We start from the raw sequence: 15,896 nt of genomic DNA on the forward strand, positions 1-15,896 counted from the left end.
CAACCTAATGCTACAAATACTGTTACTACTTTTTTTTTCACCTATGTCTTCAGGACCTTTCTATTTTACTACTTTCGGACCTACCAACAACAGCATTTTTTTTTAAGATTTTATTTATTTTTATTTAGAGAGCGAAAGAGAGAATTTGAGCAGGAGGAGGGGCAGAGGGAAAGGGAGAGAGAGAATCCCAAGCAGAGTCCATGCCCGACATGGGGCTCAAGATATGACCTGAGCCAAAATCAAGAGTCAGTTACCCAGGTTCCCCCAATGACAGCATTCTTAAAGGGAGAAGGTGCCAGTTTTCTCCTTCCCTGTTAATACTACTCTTATTTCCATTTTTCTCTTTTTTTCTTGAAGGCAGCGGAGGAAGTTGGATATCCAGTAATGATCAAGGCCTCAGAAGGAGGAGGAGGGAAAGGAATCAGAAAAGTCAACAATGCAGATGACTTTCCTAACCTTTTCAGACAGGTAGAATACAAGTTGTTTTTGTTTGTTTGAATTTACATGTATGTCAGAGATATATCAGAGATACATGATATAACTCACAGTATACATATAAACTGTTATGTTGTACACCAAAAACTAATATAATGTTGTATATCAATTATACCTCAATAAAATAGAAGATAATAAGTCATCATATAATTTGGATGTCCAGAAAATACTTAATTTTCTCTGTAAGTACTCTAGTCTTTCTCTCTAGCTCCTACCTCATTAGCAATGTCCAGTTCAGTGTAAGGTTTTATTCACTAAGGTAACTCAAACAATAGTTACTCACTCTATGTAAAAGTGCTCAGTTTCTCAGATAGCTCTTCCCTGTATGGTGCATGTGGAAGAGACACTAGTAAAAGATTGTGCAAAGTAAGATTGTGCCTTTCTACCTTTTTGTGTCCCTCTTCTGCTGTCACTGTAAAGTATGCGGTTGACTCTTATTCTGGTTGTTCTTGGCTTGGCCAGACTCAGGCTCTCTGATTGAGTTTATCTTACTTTAGTTCAAATTGGCTGCAGGCTCCTGAGTTTTTGCTGTGTGTACCAACTACCGGGCCAGCTCTGCAGTCTACACCCTAGTCTGTGCTGCCTGGCTACCACACGCAGACACCCTGTGGCAGGTTCACATTCTATAACTGAGGATGGTTAGGAAAGCTAAACCTCAAATCTCTGTCTGTCTAACCCTCTGGTTTGCAGCCAAGTGGTGTAGCCATACTACAAGTTAGTTGTGGAGGCCAAAAAAATGATCTCTTTTCAGAATCTTAGATAATTGGTAGACAAAAGTCTCTTCTTTCCTGCCCTAGAGCTACCCTCACATACTTGACTCATACTTTTTTTCTCCTACCAGAAAAAGAGGAATCAGAAAAAGGAAAATTGGGACACATTCTGGCCTTTCACTCTCCTAGCTTCCCACTGTTCTTATTTTTCCCAGCATTTTTACTTTGCACAATCTTTTACTAGTGTCTCTTGCCACCTTCTGTTTGCCCTCTTTTTTTTTTAAAACCATTCAACAGCAAACTGATAAAGGTGATAAAGGTGTTGTTTTGCTGCATTGTCCTATTTTGAATGTCAAAATTCAAATATTACCCTTCTTTTTCTTTATATTCCTTTTGTAGTTTATCTAATTTCATAGGTAGATCAATGCCTCATGGGGTCTAAAGAAAAGGTCTTTTGCTTTTAGAAGCAAAAGAAAAAGCATGTTAATTTTTTAAAAATACAAGTCCTTTAGATGTTTCAAAACTACTTATTACTGTGGAATCAAATAGTTGAAGAATCTAGAACACTAAGATTAGGAAGTTTTACGTGAAAGTCCTCAAGTTCCAATAATGATTAATTAAATAACAAACCAATCATTCCATTGAGAACAAACTAGAAAAGCTGGACAAATTTTTTTTTTTAAATCTATTTTAAGGCATTAGAAACCTTTCAAGACAATAAAGAGTAATGGGGCTAAGGTATAAGAGAAGAAGGAAACCTGAGGAGGTGGCATTTGAGACCACTTTTTCCCTAGAGATATCTTCTGGTTTGAGAAGAAGGAGTTAAAAAGCTGATTGGAGTTTTCAACAGTTTTACAAGACTAAAAGGACAAAACTTAGCCTTTAGAGTTTGCTAAGGAGGATTCCCTGGGAAACCCTCCCACATTTTAGGTTGGGATCTTGAAGGGACTATACCTTAGGAGTAAAAATAAACTGGAAATAGACCAACCTTCACAGGGACTAAATCTCAGCTTCAAAATACTCAACCTTTGATTCAACCAAGGGGTTCTAGGATTGCTAGTGTCACTAGCCACCAGAAAGAAGCAAATATAATAACATCCAGAACCTCAAATTATTTCTATTTATTTTTCAAATATCCATTTCAAAGTAAGCAAGCATATCAAATTACATGACTGAAAATCAAGAAAAATAAAAGTCAGTTTTAAAGGGACCCACAGAGAATTTAGGTAATGGATCTGTCAGACAAGGATTTTAAAGTAACTATACTTAATGTATTCAAGGAAATTAAAACAAGAATTTGGTTGGAAAACTGGAAACGATAAAGAAGAAACCAATTCTAGAACTGAAAATACAGTAACTAAAAATAAGAAGTCAATAGAGGAGTTTAATAGCATGTTAGATGCAGTTGAAGAGAGAATTAGTGACTGGAAGATAGCTCAGAAGAAAATTCAGACCGAAGCATGAAGAGACAAAAGGATGAAAAATACAGAAAAGAGCATGTAAGATATTATTTGCAAAGATGAACATGATGACTCCTCCCATCTCTCTATACAGACCCCTATGATTTTTGCCTCTCCTCCCATCAAGAAAGACTGTCTTTTTTCCCCCACTCTTTGAAGTTTGGCTAACCCTATGACTTGTTTTAGCCAAGAGAATGTAGCAGAAATGATGTATAAGTTCTGAAGTCTAAACCTCATTTCTGCCCTTGCCCTCTTGAATTGAGCCTCATACTGACAAGTGAAGAAACCAGTCTAGCCTTTTGGAGAGAGGCTGCATGATGTAGAGATGAGTTGTCCCAGCTGAGACTTCCTAGATCTACATGCTGACAGCATCACATTTGAGATAAGCAAGTGAGATCCTATTAGACCATCCAACCCCAGTCAAGTTGCCAGATGACTACAGCTGCATGAGTAGCTCCTGCCAAGATCAGCAGAACTACCCAACTGTGCCCCACTCAAATTGCTATAAGTAAATAAAATGGTCGGTGTCCTAAGTTACTAAATTTTTGGTGGTTTGTTAGGCATCAGTGGGTAACTGCCACAGAAATTGCTACCCCAAAGGTGTGATGCTGCCACAACAAAAAAGTAAAATATGTGCACTGGCTTTAAGACTGGCTCGTAGGTGGAGGCCAAAAAAATGATGAGATTATTCATGAAGGCTGGAGGAATGATGAACAGACTGTTAGTGGAGGCTGGATAGGCTGTGAGGGAATTAATAGTAGAGTCTGATAAAAAAAGGTTAACACATGTTTTATAATGACAAAACAATTGTCTGAGGTAACTTGAAAGACAGAGAATGTATTTAATGAACTCATGGACCTAGTTAAGGAAATCTCTAGACAAAGTGTTGAAAGCATCTGTTAAATCCTTCTGGTTACTTAATGCTAAGGAATTATAAGAGAGAGATGAGCTAATGCAGGTGTTTCAAGCTTGTTGAGTTTGAAAATAGTTTCTCATTCCCAGCCTCTCCACCTGGCGAAAGATCCTCAAAGTGAAAAGTGACCTCAGGGTAAAGGCCAAGTAAAGAATACCTGTGAGATCCTTTAAGGCCTCAGAAATATTTAAGACACCACCAGGTAGATTACCCTCTTAGTTAACAGGAAAGAGCTTCAAAGAATCTTAAAGGTGTTGTCCCACAGCAGCCTGATATGCCCAAAGTATAGAGATGTCTGTGCAGAAAAGTTACAGATCTTTTGGGGCAGGGAGTAAATCTCCCAGTGTGATTCATAGGAAACCCACAACATTTTCAAGAAAGTTGTACTGATGATTACACCAAAGGATCCAAAAGGGACAGAGGTAGTTCAGACTTCAAAGAGGCTTCTGTGTCTCTTCAACTTTCTATAAACAGGAAGCAGACTGAGAAAGGTATTTAGCTGTAAATATCAGTCATTTCCAATAAAAAAGGAGATTTGTCAGAGAACAGAGCTAGGAACCTAGAGGGCAGAGCTAAGAGCAGAGGAGAGCCATGGATTAGGAAAATCACTCCTAACAAACAAGGAGCCTAACAAAATTTCCCTGTCTCTAGAGTCAGGAAACCTGAGATGCAGAGTTGCTATGGAACAGTGACTGCTGTGTACTTCCATCCTCTCTTCTTTGAACAGGAATATCTTTTACAGTTATCCTTTCCCCATCTCATCATTAAATATTGGGGGTGTTGGGGCAGATAACTTATCTTTTTAGTTCCCAGATCGTTGGATCAAGAGAAACTGTACCTGAGGAGCTGCACCCAAGGAGTCTCATTCGCATCTGGACATGATTCATGAGAAAATGGACGTCAAGCCTGATGCCATGATTGGATGACTTTGGGGGTCTTGGGAGGGGGTGAGTCAATTTTGCATGTGGGAGGTATATGAATTATTGTGGCCAGAGGGCTGACCATAGTAGATTGTTTGCAGAGATGGCCGCAATAACTCCTCCCATCCTTGTATGTATATCCTTTTGCAATGTGATTGCCTTTCCTCTCATCAAGAGGTGGCATCTCTTTTCCCACCCCTTGAGTCTTAGCTGGCCCTGTGGCTTGCTTAAACCATTAGAATGTGGCAAAAGTGGTGTCGTGTAAATTCTAGAGCCTAGAGCTTGTGAAGTCTTGCAGCTTCTGCCCTTACCTTCTTGGAACACTGCATTGAAGAAGCCTGAGCTAGCCCTATTGGAGGATGAGAGTCCACATGCTATAGAGATGAGCTGTTCCAGTCAAGGCTCCCTGGACCTACCAGTCGACAGTCAGCACAAGTCACCAGACATTTCAGTGAGACCATTCAGCCCCACTTGAACTACCAGATGATGATATGCACACAAGTGACCCCAGGCGAGACCAGAAGAAGAACTGCCCAGATGAGGACAGTATCATGAACAAATAAAATGATTGATGTCCTAAGCAACCCACTGAGTCTTGGGGAGACTTGCTACATAGCAAAACAGCATAAAAGACATATGGGATATAGTGAAATGATCTAACATCTTGGGCTTTGAATCTCAGAGGAGAGAGAATGGAACAGAAGCAATATTTGATGACATCATGGAGCAGAAACAGTATTTGAAGAGATAACGGCTAAGAATTATCCTGAACTTATAAAAGATACCAAGCACAGATTTTAAAAAATAAAAAACTATGAGCCCCACAGGACAAATACAGAGAAAACCACATCTAAGATTACCAGAGTAACTCTGCTACCTTGCCCCCCCCAAAAAAAAGAGAGAAAGAAAATCTTAAAGCAGCTGTAAAAGGTTACTTTCAGAGGAGTAACAATATGTTGATAGCTGACACCTCAGTAAAAGCAGTGGAAGCCAGGAAACGTTGGATGATCTTTAAAAGAGCTACAGGAAAACTACTGCCAATGTAGAACTCTATCTCCAGGGGCAGTGTGCCTCCACACTGAAGATCCAAGTCCTTCGACTACAACACTGTGACAGAATGCGAACCAGGAAGGCACCTCGTCTGGAGCAGGGTGTACATTTGGCTATCTGCCGCTGATGGCCGTATTTCACCCTTTTGTGGGATGTGTGTGTGTGTCTTTTCAAACTATTTTGTTTTTCACTTTTGTAACACACTGGATGTTCCTGTGTTTCACAGTCACCAAGTAATATCGGTTATATAACTAAGAATGCAGGATCTTAAAAATAGATGAGGGCATGAGCTATGTTTTATTCATTTCTGTATTCCTACTAATTCACGTGGTCCCTGACACTTCTAGGCATCTGCCTGTTGAAATTGAAGCAGCTTATCAGGATAGAAAAAATGCTTACTACTTAAGAATTTGTTTTATTTCCTTTTCTAATATAGGTTCAAGCTGAAGTCCCTGGATCTCCTATATTTGTGATGAGACTAGCCAAACAATCTCGTCATCTGGAGGTACAGATCTTAGCAGATCAATATGGCAATGCTATCTCTCTCTTTGGTCGTGACTGCTCTGTACAGCGCAGGCATCAGAAGATTATTGAGGAAGCACCTGCTGCTATCGCTACTCCAGCAGTATTTGAACATATGGAACAGGTGTGTATATGAAAAGCTGTAAGTTTTGTTTTCTTACACAGGACTACTACTCATTCAATTCATATACCAGTCTGAGAATACTGGAATTTCAAACAGTGGTTCTAGATAATTTATAAGATTATATCCTTTTCCTAAAGGAAAAGTGATTCTACCGTTCTCCCTCTAAACATTTCGGGCTCTCAATTAGTTAACGCTTTTGAAAAAAATTATTTAGTATACTATTTTGAGTAGGGATAAAGAAAAGAAATGTTTGGGGATTTTTAATCTTACTGTTTAACATTTTTTTTCAGATTTTATTTATTTATTTGAGAGAGAGAAGGCTTGAGCAGGGGAAGGGGTAGGGAGAGGGACAGAGGGAGAAGCAGCCTCCCCACTGAGCAGGATTCTGGGATCATGACCCGAGCCAAAGGCAGACACTCAACGGAATGAGCCACCCAGGTGCCCCTAGAGGGAGAGAATCTTAAGCAGACTCATCGCTGAGCACGGAACCCGACATGGGGCTCTATCTCAGGACCCTGAGATCATGACCTGAACTGAAACCAAGAGTGGATGCTTAACTGACTGAGCCACCCCGGTGCCCCTGATTTTTTTTTTTTTTAATAAGCTCATGATAATCAGGTAGTTCCATTTTTTGAATCTTCAGATATATTTATTGAAATCCATTATCTCTTAAAAGGTCCTCTACGCATCTCTAAAGTTTATATATTCTGTATTTTTGTGTAGAAAAGAATCTCTCAGCAGTCTTGCACTTGTAGTTTAAGGGTCTGAACATGGGCTTTTCTGGAATAGTGACTGAGTCATCTTATCGGAAATATGTTTTCCATCTCTTTTCTCCTGAATTTCAAATAAGCTAAATATATGGTCATCTGTGTTGGAAGTTTAATTTATACATTGTGTGAATTTATTAAGAATCATTTCTTTACCTGCTGTAAAAAAGAGGCCTCCAAAATTCAGTGGCTTTAATAAGGTATAAATTCTCTTTCTCATTCTCACCATCATTGCAAGATGAGTTAGTACCAGGGACCCAGGTTTATTGCTGTGCCATTCACTAGGAATGGGGTCAGCAAACTACACCTTGTTAGCGAAATCCAACCTGCCAACTTTCTTTGTAAATAAAAAGTTATTGCATCACAGCCATGCTAATTTATTTATGTCTGATCTGGCTGCTTTATCACTGCAATGCCGGAGTTGTGTGGTTGTGGCAGAAACTATATAGGCCACAAAGCTGAAAATAATTACTATCTGGTTCTTTAATGAAAATGTTTGCCAACCCTTGCTCTAAGGTGTTACTATCTTCATGATTAAAGGTTCCTCACAGGATGAGGTTCGTACTATAGCCTGTGGGAGGAGGCGAGAAAGGACTAGGAGGGCAAGCATATAAAAATGTGATCCAGAAGTTACCCATATTACTTCTGTTCATATCCCATTGGGCAAAATTCAGTTACACAATCACACCTAGCTATAAGGGATGTTGGGAATCGTAGTCACTAACTGGGTGGCCATATACTCAGCTGAAATTCAGGAGATGCAATTACTAGATGAATGACACACAGAAAAATCGCTGGAGGGCATTTAATAATTTAATAATCTGCCTCAGTCTGCTCCTCTGGCTACCCATTATCTTTTCACACCCCTTTTCTCACTTTCTTACTAACATACTTAGTCTTTCCCCAAAGACGACAGCCCAAAGTACCAACCAGTTACTACAGTCAGCTCAGAGTCCAGGATCTCTAGGTCATGTACATTTCTCTGCATTAAATGTTCATGTGGCTTTTCACGGGCCAGTGGCCTAAAATACAAGTTATCTACCCCCGGTCATTCCTCCCTCCAGCATCTACCCAATATACAGTGATGGAATATGAACAGGATAACTCCCCTTGGTCCATAGCAGTTAGCAGATCCTTCTAGGCAGTAATTGTGGTGATTTCATTTAGCCCTCTCGCTGCCTCTGGTTCTGCTCTCGGGTAGTAAATCCCTTGCCCATCGTCCCTGAAGTACCTGGCTCCGTTCCCTGCGAAGTTCTTCCTCATTGAGTTTTCTCTGTGATTGGGCTTTAGAGACTATGCCTTCTTTGGCAGAGCTGGTGCAAGAGTGGGACCACAAATACTACTCTAGTTATCAATCACAGGCTTTTCAAGGCCAGGTTTGTGGTATGTTTAGAAATACAATTCCTTCAAAACTTAGTTAAGTTTCTGGATTATTTGCTTGCACCCAGCTTCAGGTAGGAGTAACCACACTCCCAAAATTTCTAGATACATTAAGTTTTCCTCTACTAGTGGATCTTTGATACTGGGTTGCTTCAGGGTGAGAATCTAACCTGGTTTTGGGGTACAAAAGCAGTTGGTTTTTTCACATTCTGACTTTATCTAACTTTTTCTTAGGGCTTACTTAGTGTGTTGTCTGCCATCCAAGTTATTGTGGAAGACAGTTTACTGAATGTTTTGTTATGCCTAACAATGAGGCCACAACCTTTTCTTTCAGTCTGCAGTATTTGATTCCTTGCTACCCACTACTCTGTTGCTAAGCTAGCATCCCATATTTTAAATTTTTTTTTAAAGATTTTATTTATTTATTTGATAGAGACAAAGCGAGAGAAGGAACACAAGCAGGGGGAGTGGGAGAGGGAGAAGCAGGTTTCCCGCTGAGCAGGGAGCCCGATGCAGGGCTCGATCCCAGGGCCCTGAGATCATGACCTGAGCTGAAGGCAGACGCTTAACGACTGAGCCACCCAGGCGCCCCTAATTTTTTTAAATAGTAGCATCCTACCTAGATTTTATAATTTCTTTTTTTTTTTTTAAAGATTTTATTTATTTATTTGACAGAGAGAGACACAGCAAGAGAGGGAACACAAATAGAGGGAGTGGGAGAGGGAGAAGCAGGCTTCCCGTGGAGCAGGGAGCCCGATGCGGGGCTCGATCCCAGGACCCGGGGATCATGACCTGAGCCGAAGGCATACGCTTCACGACTGAGCCACCCAGGCGCCCTGAATTTTATAATTTCTGTATTGATTAGTTTACAGGTTAAGCAGTTAATAAAGAGATCCAAAAAATAAAATGACCTTGTTGAGGTAGAAGTTTATCTTTCCTTCCCATCATAATCTCAGGTGAGCTCTCCAGGGTTGTAGGACAGTTCTGCTTCCTGAGGCCATCTTGCAGTTCAGGTTCTTTCTGTTTTGTTCTGCCATTCTTAGTATGTTCTCATCTGCATGGTAGAAACTGGCTTGAGCTATTATGACTGTGTTCCAGTGCACAGGAGGGGAAAAGACAGGAATAGAGGATAAGTAGTTTCCTTTCCAAAACCTGATTCAGGGCTTATGCATATTACTCACTAATGCTGACATTACTATGTCAAAACTTAGTAACTAGCTGCAAGGGAGGTTAGAAAATCTAGTCTCTAGCTGGACAGCCATGTTTCTAGGCAGATTAGTAGGAATACTAAAAACCAGGGCACACTAAATAGTCTGCCGTGGCGGCTTTTTTTTTTTTGCCTGCATACACTTACACCTGAGAGGGTGAAGTTGTCTGTGATCCCAAATGAGAAACAGTTTTCCCCCAGCTCTGGATTGAGTTTGCCATCCATGTCTTAGGGGCCTTGTATAGTAATCAGGGAGGGTGAAATTTACTCTTATGTGGCTGAAAGCCTTTGGTGGCTCTTAAAAACGGTGGATATTTGAGTCAGGGAGAGAGGGAGGGGCTACAGTGATCCACCAGCTCATCAAGGTTGAGATACTTACGTTGACTTATGTTTCTTTGAGTGTGCGGTGAAACTTGCCAAAATGGTTGGTTATGTGAGTGCTGGGACTGTGGAATACCTCTACAGCCAGGATGGAAGCTTCTACTTTCTGGAACTGAATCCTCGGCTGCAGGTGGAACACCCTTGTACAGAGATGGTGGCTGATGTCAACCTCCCCGCAGCACAACTCCAGGTGAATCACCTTGATCTTGGCTGAGCGAGTTGCCTGCAGGAGTTCGAAAGTCCGAGATGCCCAAGGAACGGGTTTAACCAGTGTCTGATAAGAGAGAAGCACCTCCTATCTAAGTCTCATCTCATGTTCATCTTGTGCTGTGTGGGTTGTGATGTGTGGGTTGGTTTTACTGATGTGGTACAAATCTAGTAATACTATCATGTTTTTTAAGCCAGACACGTCTGATAGAAACTGTCACATTTTAGAAAGAAGTTCTTAAAATAATATGCTTTTTAATTTTTAAGATTTCATTTATTTATTTGACAGAGAGAGAGAGACAGCGAGAGAGGGAACATAAGTCGGGGGAGTGAGGGAGGGAGAAGCAGGCTTCCCACTGATGGGAGAGCCTGATGCGGGGCTCGATCCCAGGACCCTGGGATCATGACCTGAGCCGAAGGCAGACGCTTAATGACTGAGCCACCCAGGCGCCCCTAAAATAATATGCTTTATTCAATTAATTGTAAAAAACTTTACAACTTTGTCCTCCACTCCTGTTTTTACTCGTGTTCTGTAATGAAGCAATTCCACATCAGGGTGGTGGTGGAAGTTTTTCCTGGCAAGACTCTGGTAGCACCTGTTTATTTTTGTAATGTTTAAAGTGCTAGTTGTCAATCTTGTTTTCTCCATTCGGCCCAGGAAACAAATGTTATGGGAAACAGTAATGGCTAATGGTGAGGTTTGGTATTATTTGTATTTAACACGTCTTTACCCACAATGGGAGGTCCTTCTGTATTCCCATGAAGTACTAAAGATTTATTTACTTTCTAAGTGGTTTGTGGGAATAATTATGACACAGTTAGGACTTTTTAGCTGTCTGAACTTCTTGGATAGTCACTTACACTGACTCTTCCCTTCTATATTTTAATCCTGCTCCCTTAATGGAGAAATGTCAGTAGACACACACAACTAGGGTTACTTATTTGATTGTTGTAGAATACAGGCTACAATAGAACATTTTAGGTGGTGGCTTACTGAAATGAAAAATCTTACAGGTAATCTGATAGCCTCCACATTTTAAGGAAAGTACCCATGAAAATTGAGTGACGTTTTTCCTTTCAGATTGCCATGGGGATCCCTCTATACAGAATCAAGGATATTCGTATGATGTATGGGGTATCTCCTTGGGGCGATGCTCCCATTGATTTTGAAAATTCTGCTCATGTTCCTTGTCCAAGGGGCCATGTTATTGCTGCTCGGATCACCAGTGAAAATCCAGATGAGGTAACCTATCACTTTAAAAGGTTTATACTTTTTTTTTCTTGTGAACTTTACTATCAATATGGTATCTGGAGGCCTGCTTCTGCAATAATCTTGGGACTTCCTCTGGAGAGGGAAATTTATAGAAGTCTCATCAGAGCAGACAAATAGGTGATCACTGCTCCGTTGACCATTTAATCCAACTTTAGTCATTATAGAGTCCTCATTGGGTCTGTAGTACTGAATGTTGGCCCTTAATCCTTTCTGATTTTTGTGCATTTCTGCTTCCCTATGTGATTAACACAGAGCCGAAACAATGAACATATAAATGTTCTCTTCCTTAGAAATATAATATGGTTTCTCATATTCTTCATTCTCTAACAGGGTTTTAAGCCCAGCTCAGGAACAGTTCAGGAACTGAATTTCCGTAGCAATAAGAACGTTTGGGGTTATTTTAGTGTTGCTGCTGCAGGGGGCCTTCATGAATTTGCTGATTCTCAGTTTGGTCACTGCTTCTCCTGGGGAGAAAACAGAGAGGAAGCAATTTCGTGAGTATAATAACATTTGATTGCATTTAAAAAAATAAATTTGTGCTAATCTTCAGTGAAAATGTGAGCTTGGGAATGTGAATCATTTACCTGCTACAAAGGTACTGATATGGACAATGTTTTGGAAGAAATATATCTTCAATTGTACTTGCATTCATGTTGTGTTAAATTACGCAGTGTTTGGCAGATGGTTTTGTTTGTTCTGAGTCTTTTCAAGTATTTTTACTTTCAAATAGTTTTGATAAATTTATAAAATTGATTGCTTTAAAGAAATAATATTTTTCCATAGAAACAGTATTGTTTTGTGGGGGAGGTAAATTCTTGACCAAGAGCTTGGCACAGTATGAAATCATAGATAAGATCTGCTATTTGTCATCAAAATAAAGGTATGGTTGTAAATGTCCTACAGCCATTTAAAATAATAAACTGCTTGTTACATGAAAATGACATAAGGGAACTATCCACACTGTTTACATAAGAGTCCTCAGCGTGCTATGAAATATACACACAGCTTGTACACATATAACTGCTATATCGTGTTATTAATATTCTATTAAACATAAACACTGAATATTAATTTTTATTTTATTTATCTTAATTAAACATAAAATATTAAAAGAAGTTCTGCTTGCCTGAAAAGTAGGGCTCTAGGAGGTAATTTTACACTTCAGATATTTTAGAATATCTATCAAAAATTGAACTAGTGCTTTCTATTTTTAATTGTCTCTTTTCTTTCTTTTTTTGTTTTAAAGATTTTATTTATTTATTTATTTATTTTAAAGATTTTATTTATGTGTTTGACAGAGAGAGACACAGCGAGAGAGGGAACACAAGCAGGGGGAGTGGGAGAGGGAGAAGCAGACTTCCCGTGGAGCAGGGAGCCTGATGCGGGCTTGATCCCAGGACCCCGGGATCATCACCTGAGCCGAAGGCAGACGCTTAATGACTGAGCCACCCAGGCACCCCAATAAAATCTTTTTTAAAAAAATGGGATGATAATGACAACACTGGTTTTATATTCCACTTGGCAAAAGTTAACTGAAGCTTTGTATGGCTGATGCTTTTAGAGGAAACATGAACTCTCTTGTTCATCCAGCCCCCACCGATTCTGCCTCACTCATTTACATTCCCAGAGGGGCATCTGTTGGTATTTACATGTATAGTCCTAATTAAGGAGACTGCTGAGTATTTTCTACAGGCCACATCCTCTAATCTAGTTCAGAAGCCTTGCTCCTTACCTTCTGATCTAATCTGTACATTCCTCTACAGTGTAAAGCTAACTAGGGTTAACTTTTAGCATATAAAAAATATGGTTTCAGGGGCGCCTGGGTGGCTCAGTTGGTTGAGTGTCCAACTCTTGGTTTCAGCTCAGGTCGTGATCTCAGGGTCCTGGGATCGAGCCCCACGTCACGCACTGTGCTTGGCGGGGAGTCTGCTTGAGATTCCTTCCTTCTCCCTCCCCTTCTGTTCCCCCCCTCCCCACATTCCCACGTGTGCACACACTTGAGCACACGCTCTCTCTCACTAGGGTGAATAAATAAATAAAATCTTTAAAAAATATATATGGTCTCTATAATAAGCTTGCTTCTTGACAACATGCCAGAAGTTCATTCTTCAACTCAGTTCGTTTCTCCTCTCTGCATAACATTAGATCTATATTCTTCAGCTTGGTGTTCATATTCTTGTCCTCCAGAATAACCTCAATCCCCATTTTCAGCATTATTTCCCATAGATGGTAATCCAAATACCACAAGAACAGGACTGTGTCTGCCTTGTTGCTGCTGTTTCCCCTGGACATAGTACGTGCTCAGTCAGTATTTGTTCAATAAGTGGCTTTGTCACTGGTTCCTGTCCTCATATCCTCTGCTTCAATCATAATGTTCCCTGAACATGACCCATGTTTTTGTTCCCCTTTCCCTTTGTTCTTGCTATTTCCTCTGTCCATTCTTTTTTTTTTAAGATTTTATTTATTTATTTGACAGAGAGATAGAGAGCACAAGTAGGCAGAGTGGCAGGCAGAGGGAGAGGGAGAAGCAGGCTCTCCACTGAGCAGGGAGCCAGACGTGGGTCTCGATCCCAGGACCCCAGGATCATGACCTGAGCTGAAGGCAGCCGCTTAACTGACTGAGCCACCCAGGCACCCCTGTCCATTCTTTCATTCACTGCATTCATCAGATATTTTTTGAATATCTGTTGGTGATGGCAATATAGGGTGGACCCAAATAGAGTCTCTGTCTTAATGGAATGTTATAGTCCACAGGAAGATAGGCAGTAAGTGACAAAACTCAATGTAACAAATGTTGTTTATGATAGTGGGGTTACATAAATGTGTTACAGGAACATAGAGCTGAGTCCGCTGACTCAGTCTAGAGAGGGTCAGAGAAGGTTTCCCAGAAGGAAGTGACATCTAGACTGACAGTTGAGAAGCATATAGGAATAAGCCAGGCCAAGAGGGTGTGGAGAGGGGGATAGAGGTGAGAAACAAAATAATATTCTAGCTGAGGGAATGCCTGGACCATTGGAATGATACTCCTCTTTTTTTTTTTTAGATTTTATTTATTTATTAGAGAGAGACAGAGATAGCAAGAAGAGCGCATGAACGGGAAGGAGAGGGAGAAGCAGGCTTCCCGCTGAGCAGGGAGCCCGATGTGGGGCTCGATCCCAGGACCCTGGGACCACGACCTGAGCCGAAGGCAGATGCTTAACGACTGAGCCACCCAGGCGTCCCTGGAATGATATTCCTGTCATAGTCATAATCCCACCTATACGTTTATCCCATGTCAGATTCCACATTCTTCTTGAAACCATAGGGAGGCGGATTTTCTCCCTTCCTAAAACTACTCCAGCACTTTGCTTATATCTCTACTGACATTTATGATATTCTGCTATATGTTTTGAAAGCAGTTATTGTATCTATATTCTCTTTCCCTTATGAGTCTAGTATGTGTCTTGAGTCTGTGAGGTGCCTAATTAAATATTTGTGGAGTTAAGGATGTGCCCTGTGCAAGATAGACACTGGGCAGAAATATACAGGAAAAAACTCATAGTATTTGAAATTTTGTTAAAATTAGATCATTTTACACTTAATTGGGAAATAACAAAAGTAATGAGCAATTCCTTCCACAGATGTGTAAAATGCAGCTTAAAAAAACACTCTCACATGCAAGGTCAGGCCGATAACTGATTATACCCAGCCAGTTGCCTCATTGTATGGGAACCAGTTAAGGTATTAGCATTGGTCAAAATGTATTGAACAGTATACTTAAATATATTTTATTATATGTAAAATATACTTTAATAAAATAAGGTGTAAGGAGGGGAGAATTATACCCTAATTCTAGTTAGGAATGATGGAAACCCAGTAAGTGAAAACTGAGGATGGTTTGCACATAATTTGTTCTGTACTCTCTGTAATGAAATATCTGTGATTTGCTGATGCTCTTATGGTAGAATCAGTCAGAACTCCTCTAAGTTGACTGACTTACAGATTCTCCTGCCTGGAATGCACATGAATGAGCACACTTATATGTGCACCCTCATTTGTTTGTGGAACCGTCTCTCCCCTCCCTCCCACGACTCCAAAGGATCGAAACGATTTTTTAAAATGATTGAAAAAGAAACAGATCTGCTTCTGTTCTCCCAGAAACATGGTGGTGGCTTTGAAGGAGCTATCTATTCGGGGTGACTTTCGAACTACAGTTGAATACCTCATCAAATTGTTGGAGACTGAAAGCTTTCAGTTGAATAGAATTGACACTGGCTGGCTGGACAGACTGATAGCAGAGAAAGTACAGGTGTGTATTTCCCCACTTGCCAAACAGCTTTGGGGATTGGGTTTTTACAGGGTTGTGGTGTGATCAGTCCATGTCACTAGAGAAAATGTATTTGATTCTAATGTAAATGATGCTTGATCTACTTGGAAAAAATCTAGGAGTCAGTGTAATTTTAGCACCGTAGAGTCCTTGTGCCTGTGTTACCTGGTCATTTTATGGG

At 40.4% G+C, this 15,896-nt stretch overlaps 1 protein-coding gene across 2 annotated transcripts in view; it reads left to right on the top strand.

Annotated features, from left to right (window-relative positions):
* Window positions 1-15,896, top strand: part of ACACA (acetyl-CoA carboxylase alpha) — a 239,733-nt gene that overhangs the window by 64,309 nt on the left and 159,528 nt on the right. For both annotated transcript variants that reach the window (XM_044921884.1, XM_044921885.1), the window contains 6 exons: window positions 358-468; window positions 5,985-6,194; window positions 9,949-10,119; window positions 11,218-11,379; window positions 11,740-11,903; window positions 15,547-15,697. In XM_044921884.1, the coding sequence (XP_044777819.1) occupies window positions 358-468; window positions 5,985-6,194; window positions 9,949-10,119; window positions 11,218-11,379; window positions 11,740-11,903; window positions 15,547-15,697 (969 nt within the window). The remainder of the gene's footprint in view (window positions 1-357; window positions 469-5,984; window positions 6,195-9,948; window positions 10,120-11,217; window positions 11,380-11,739; window positions 11,904-15,546; window positions 15,698-15,896) is intronic.

This window comes from Neomonachus schauinslandi, chromosome 15, assembly GCF_002201575.2.
Source record: "Neomonachus schauinslandi chromosome 15, ASM220157v2, whole genome shotgun sequence".
In the NCBI taxonomy this organism is placed as follows: domain Eukaryota; kingdom Metazoa; phylum Chordata; class Mammalia; order Carnivora; family Phocidae; genus Neomonachus; species Neomonachus schauinslandi.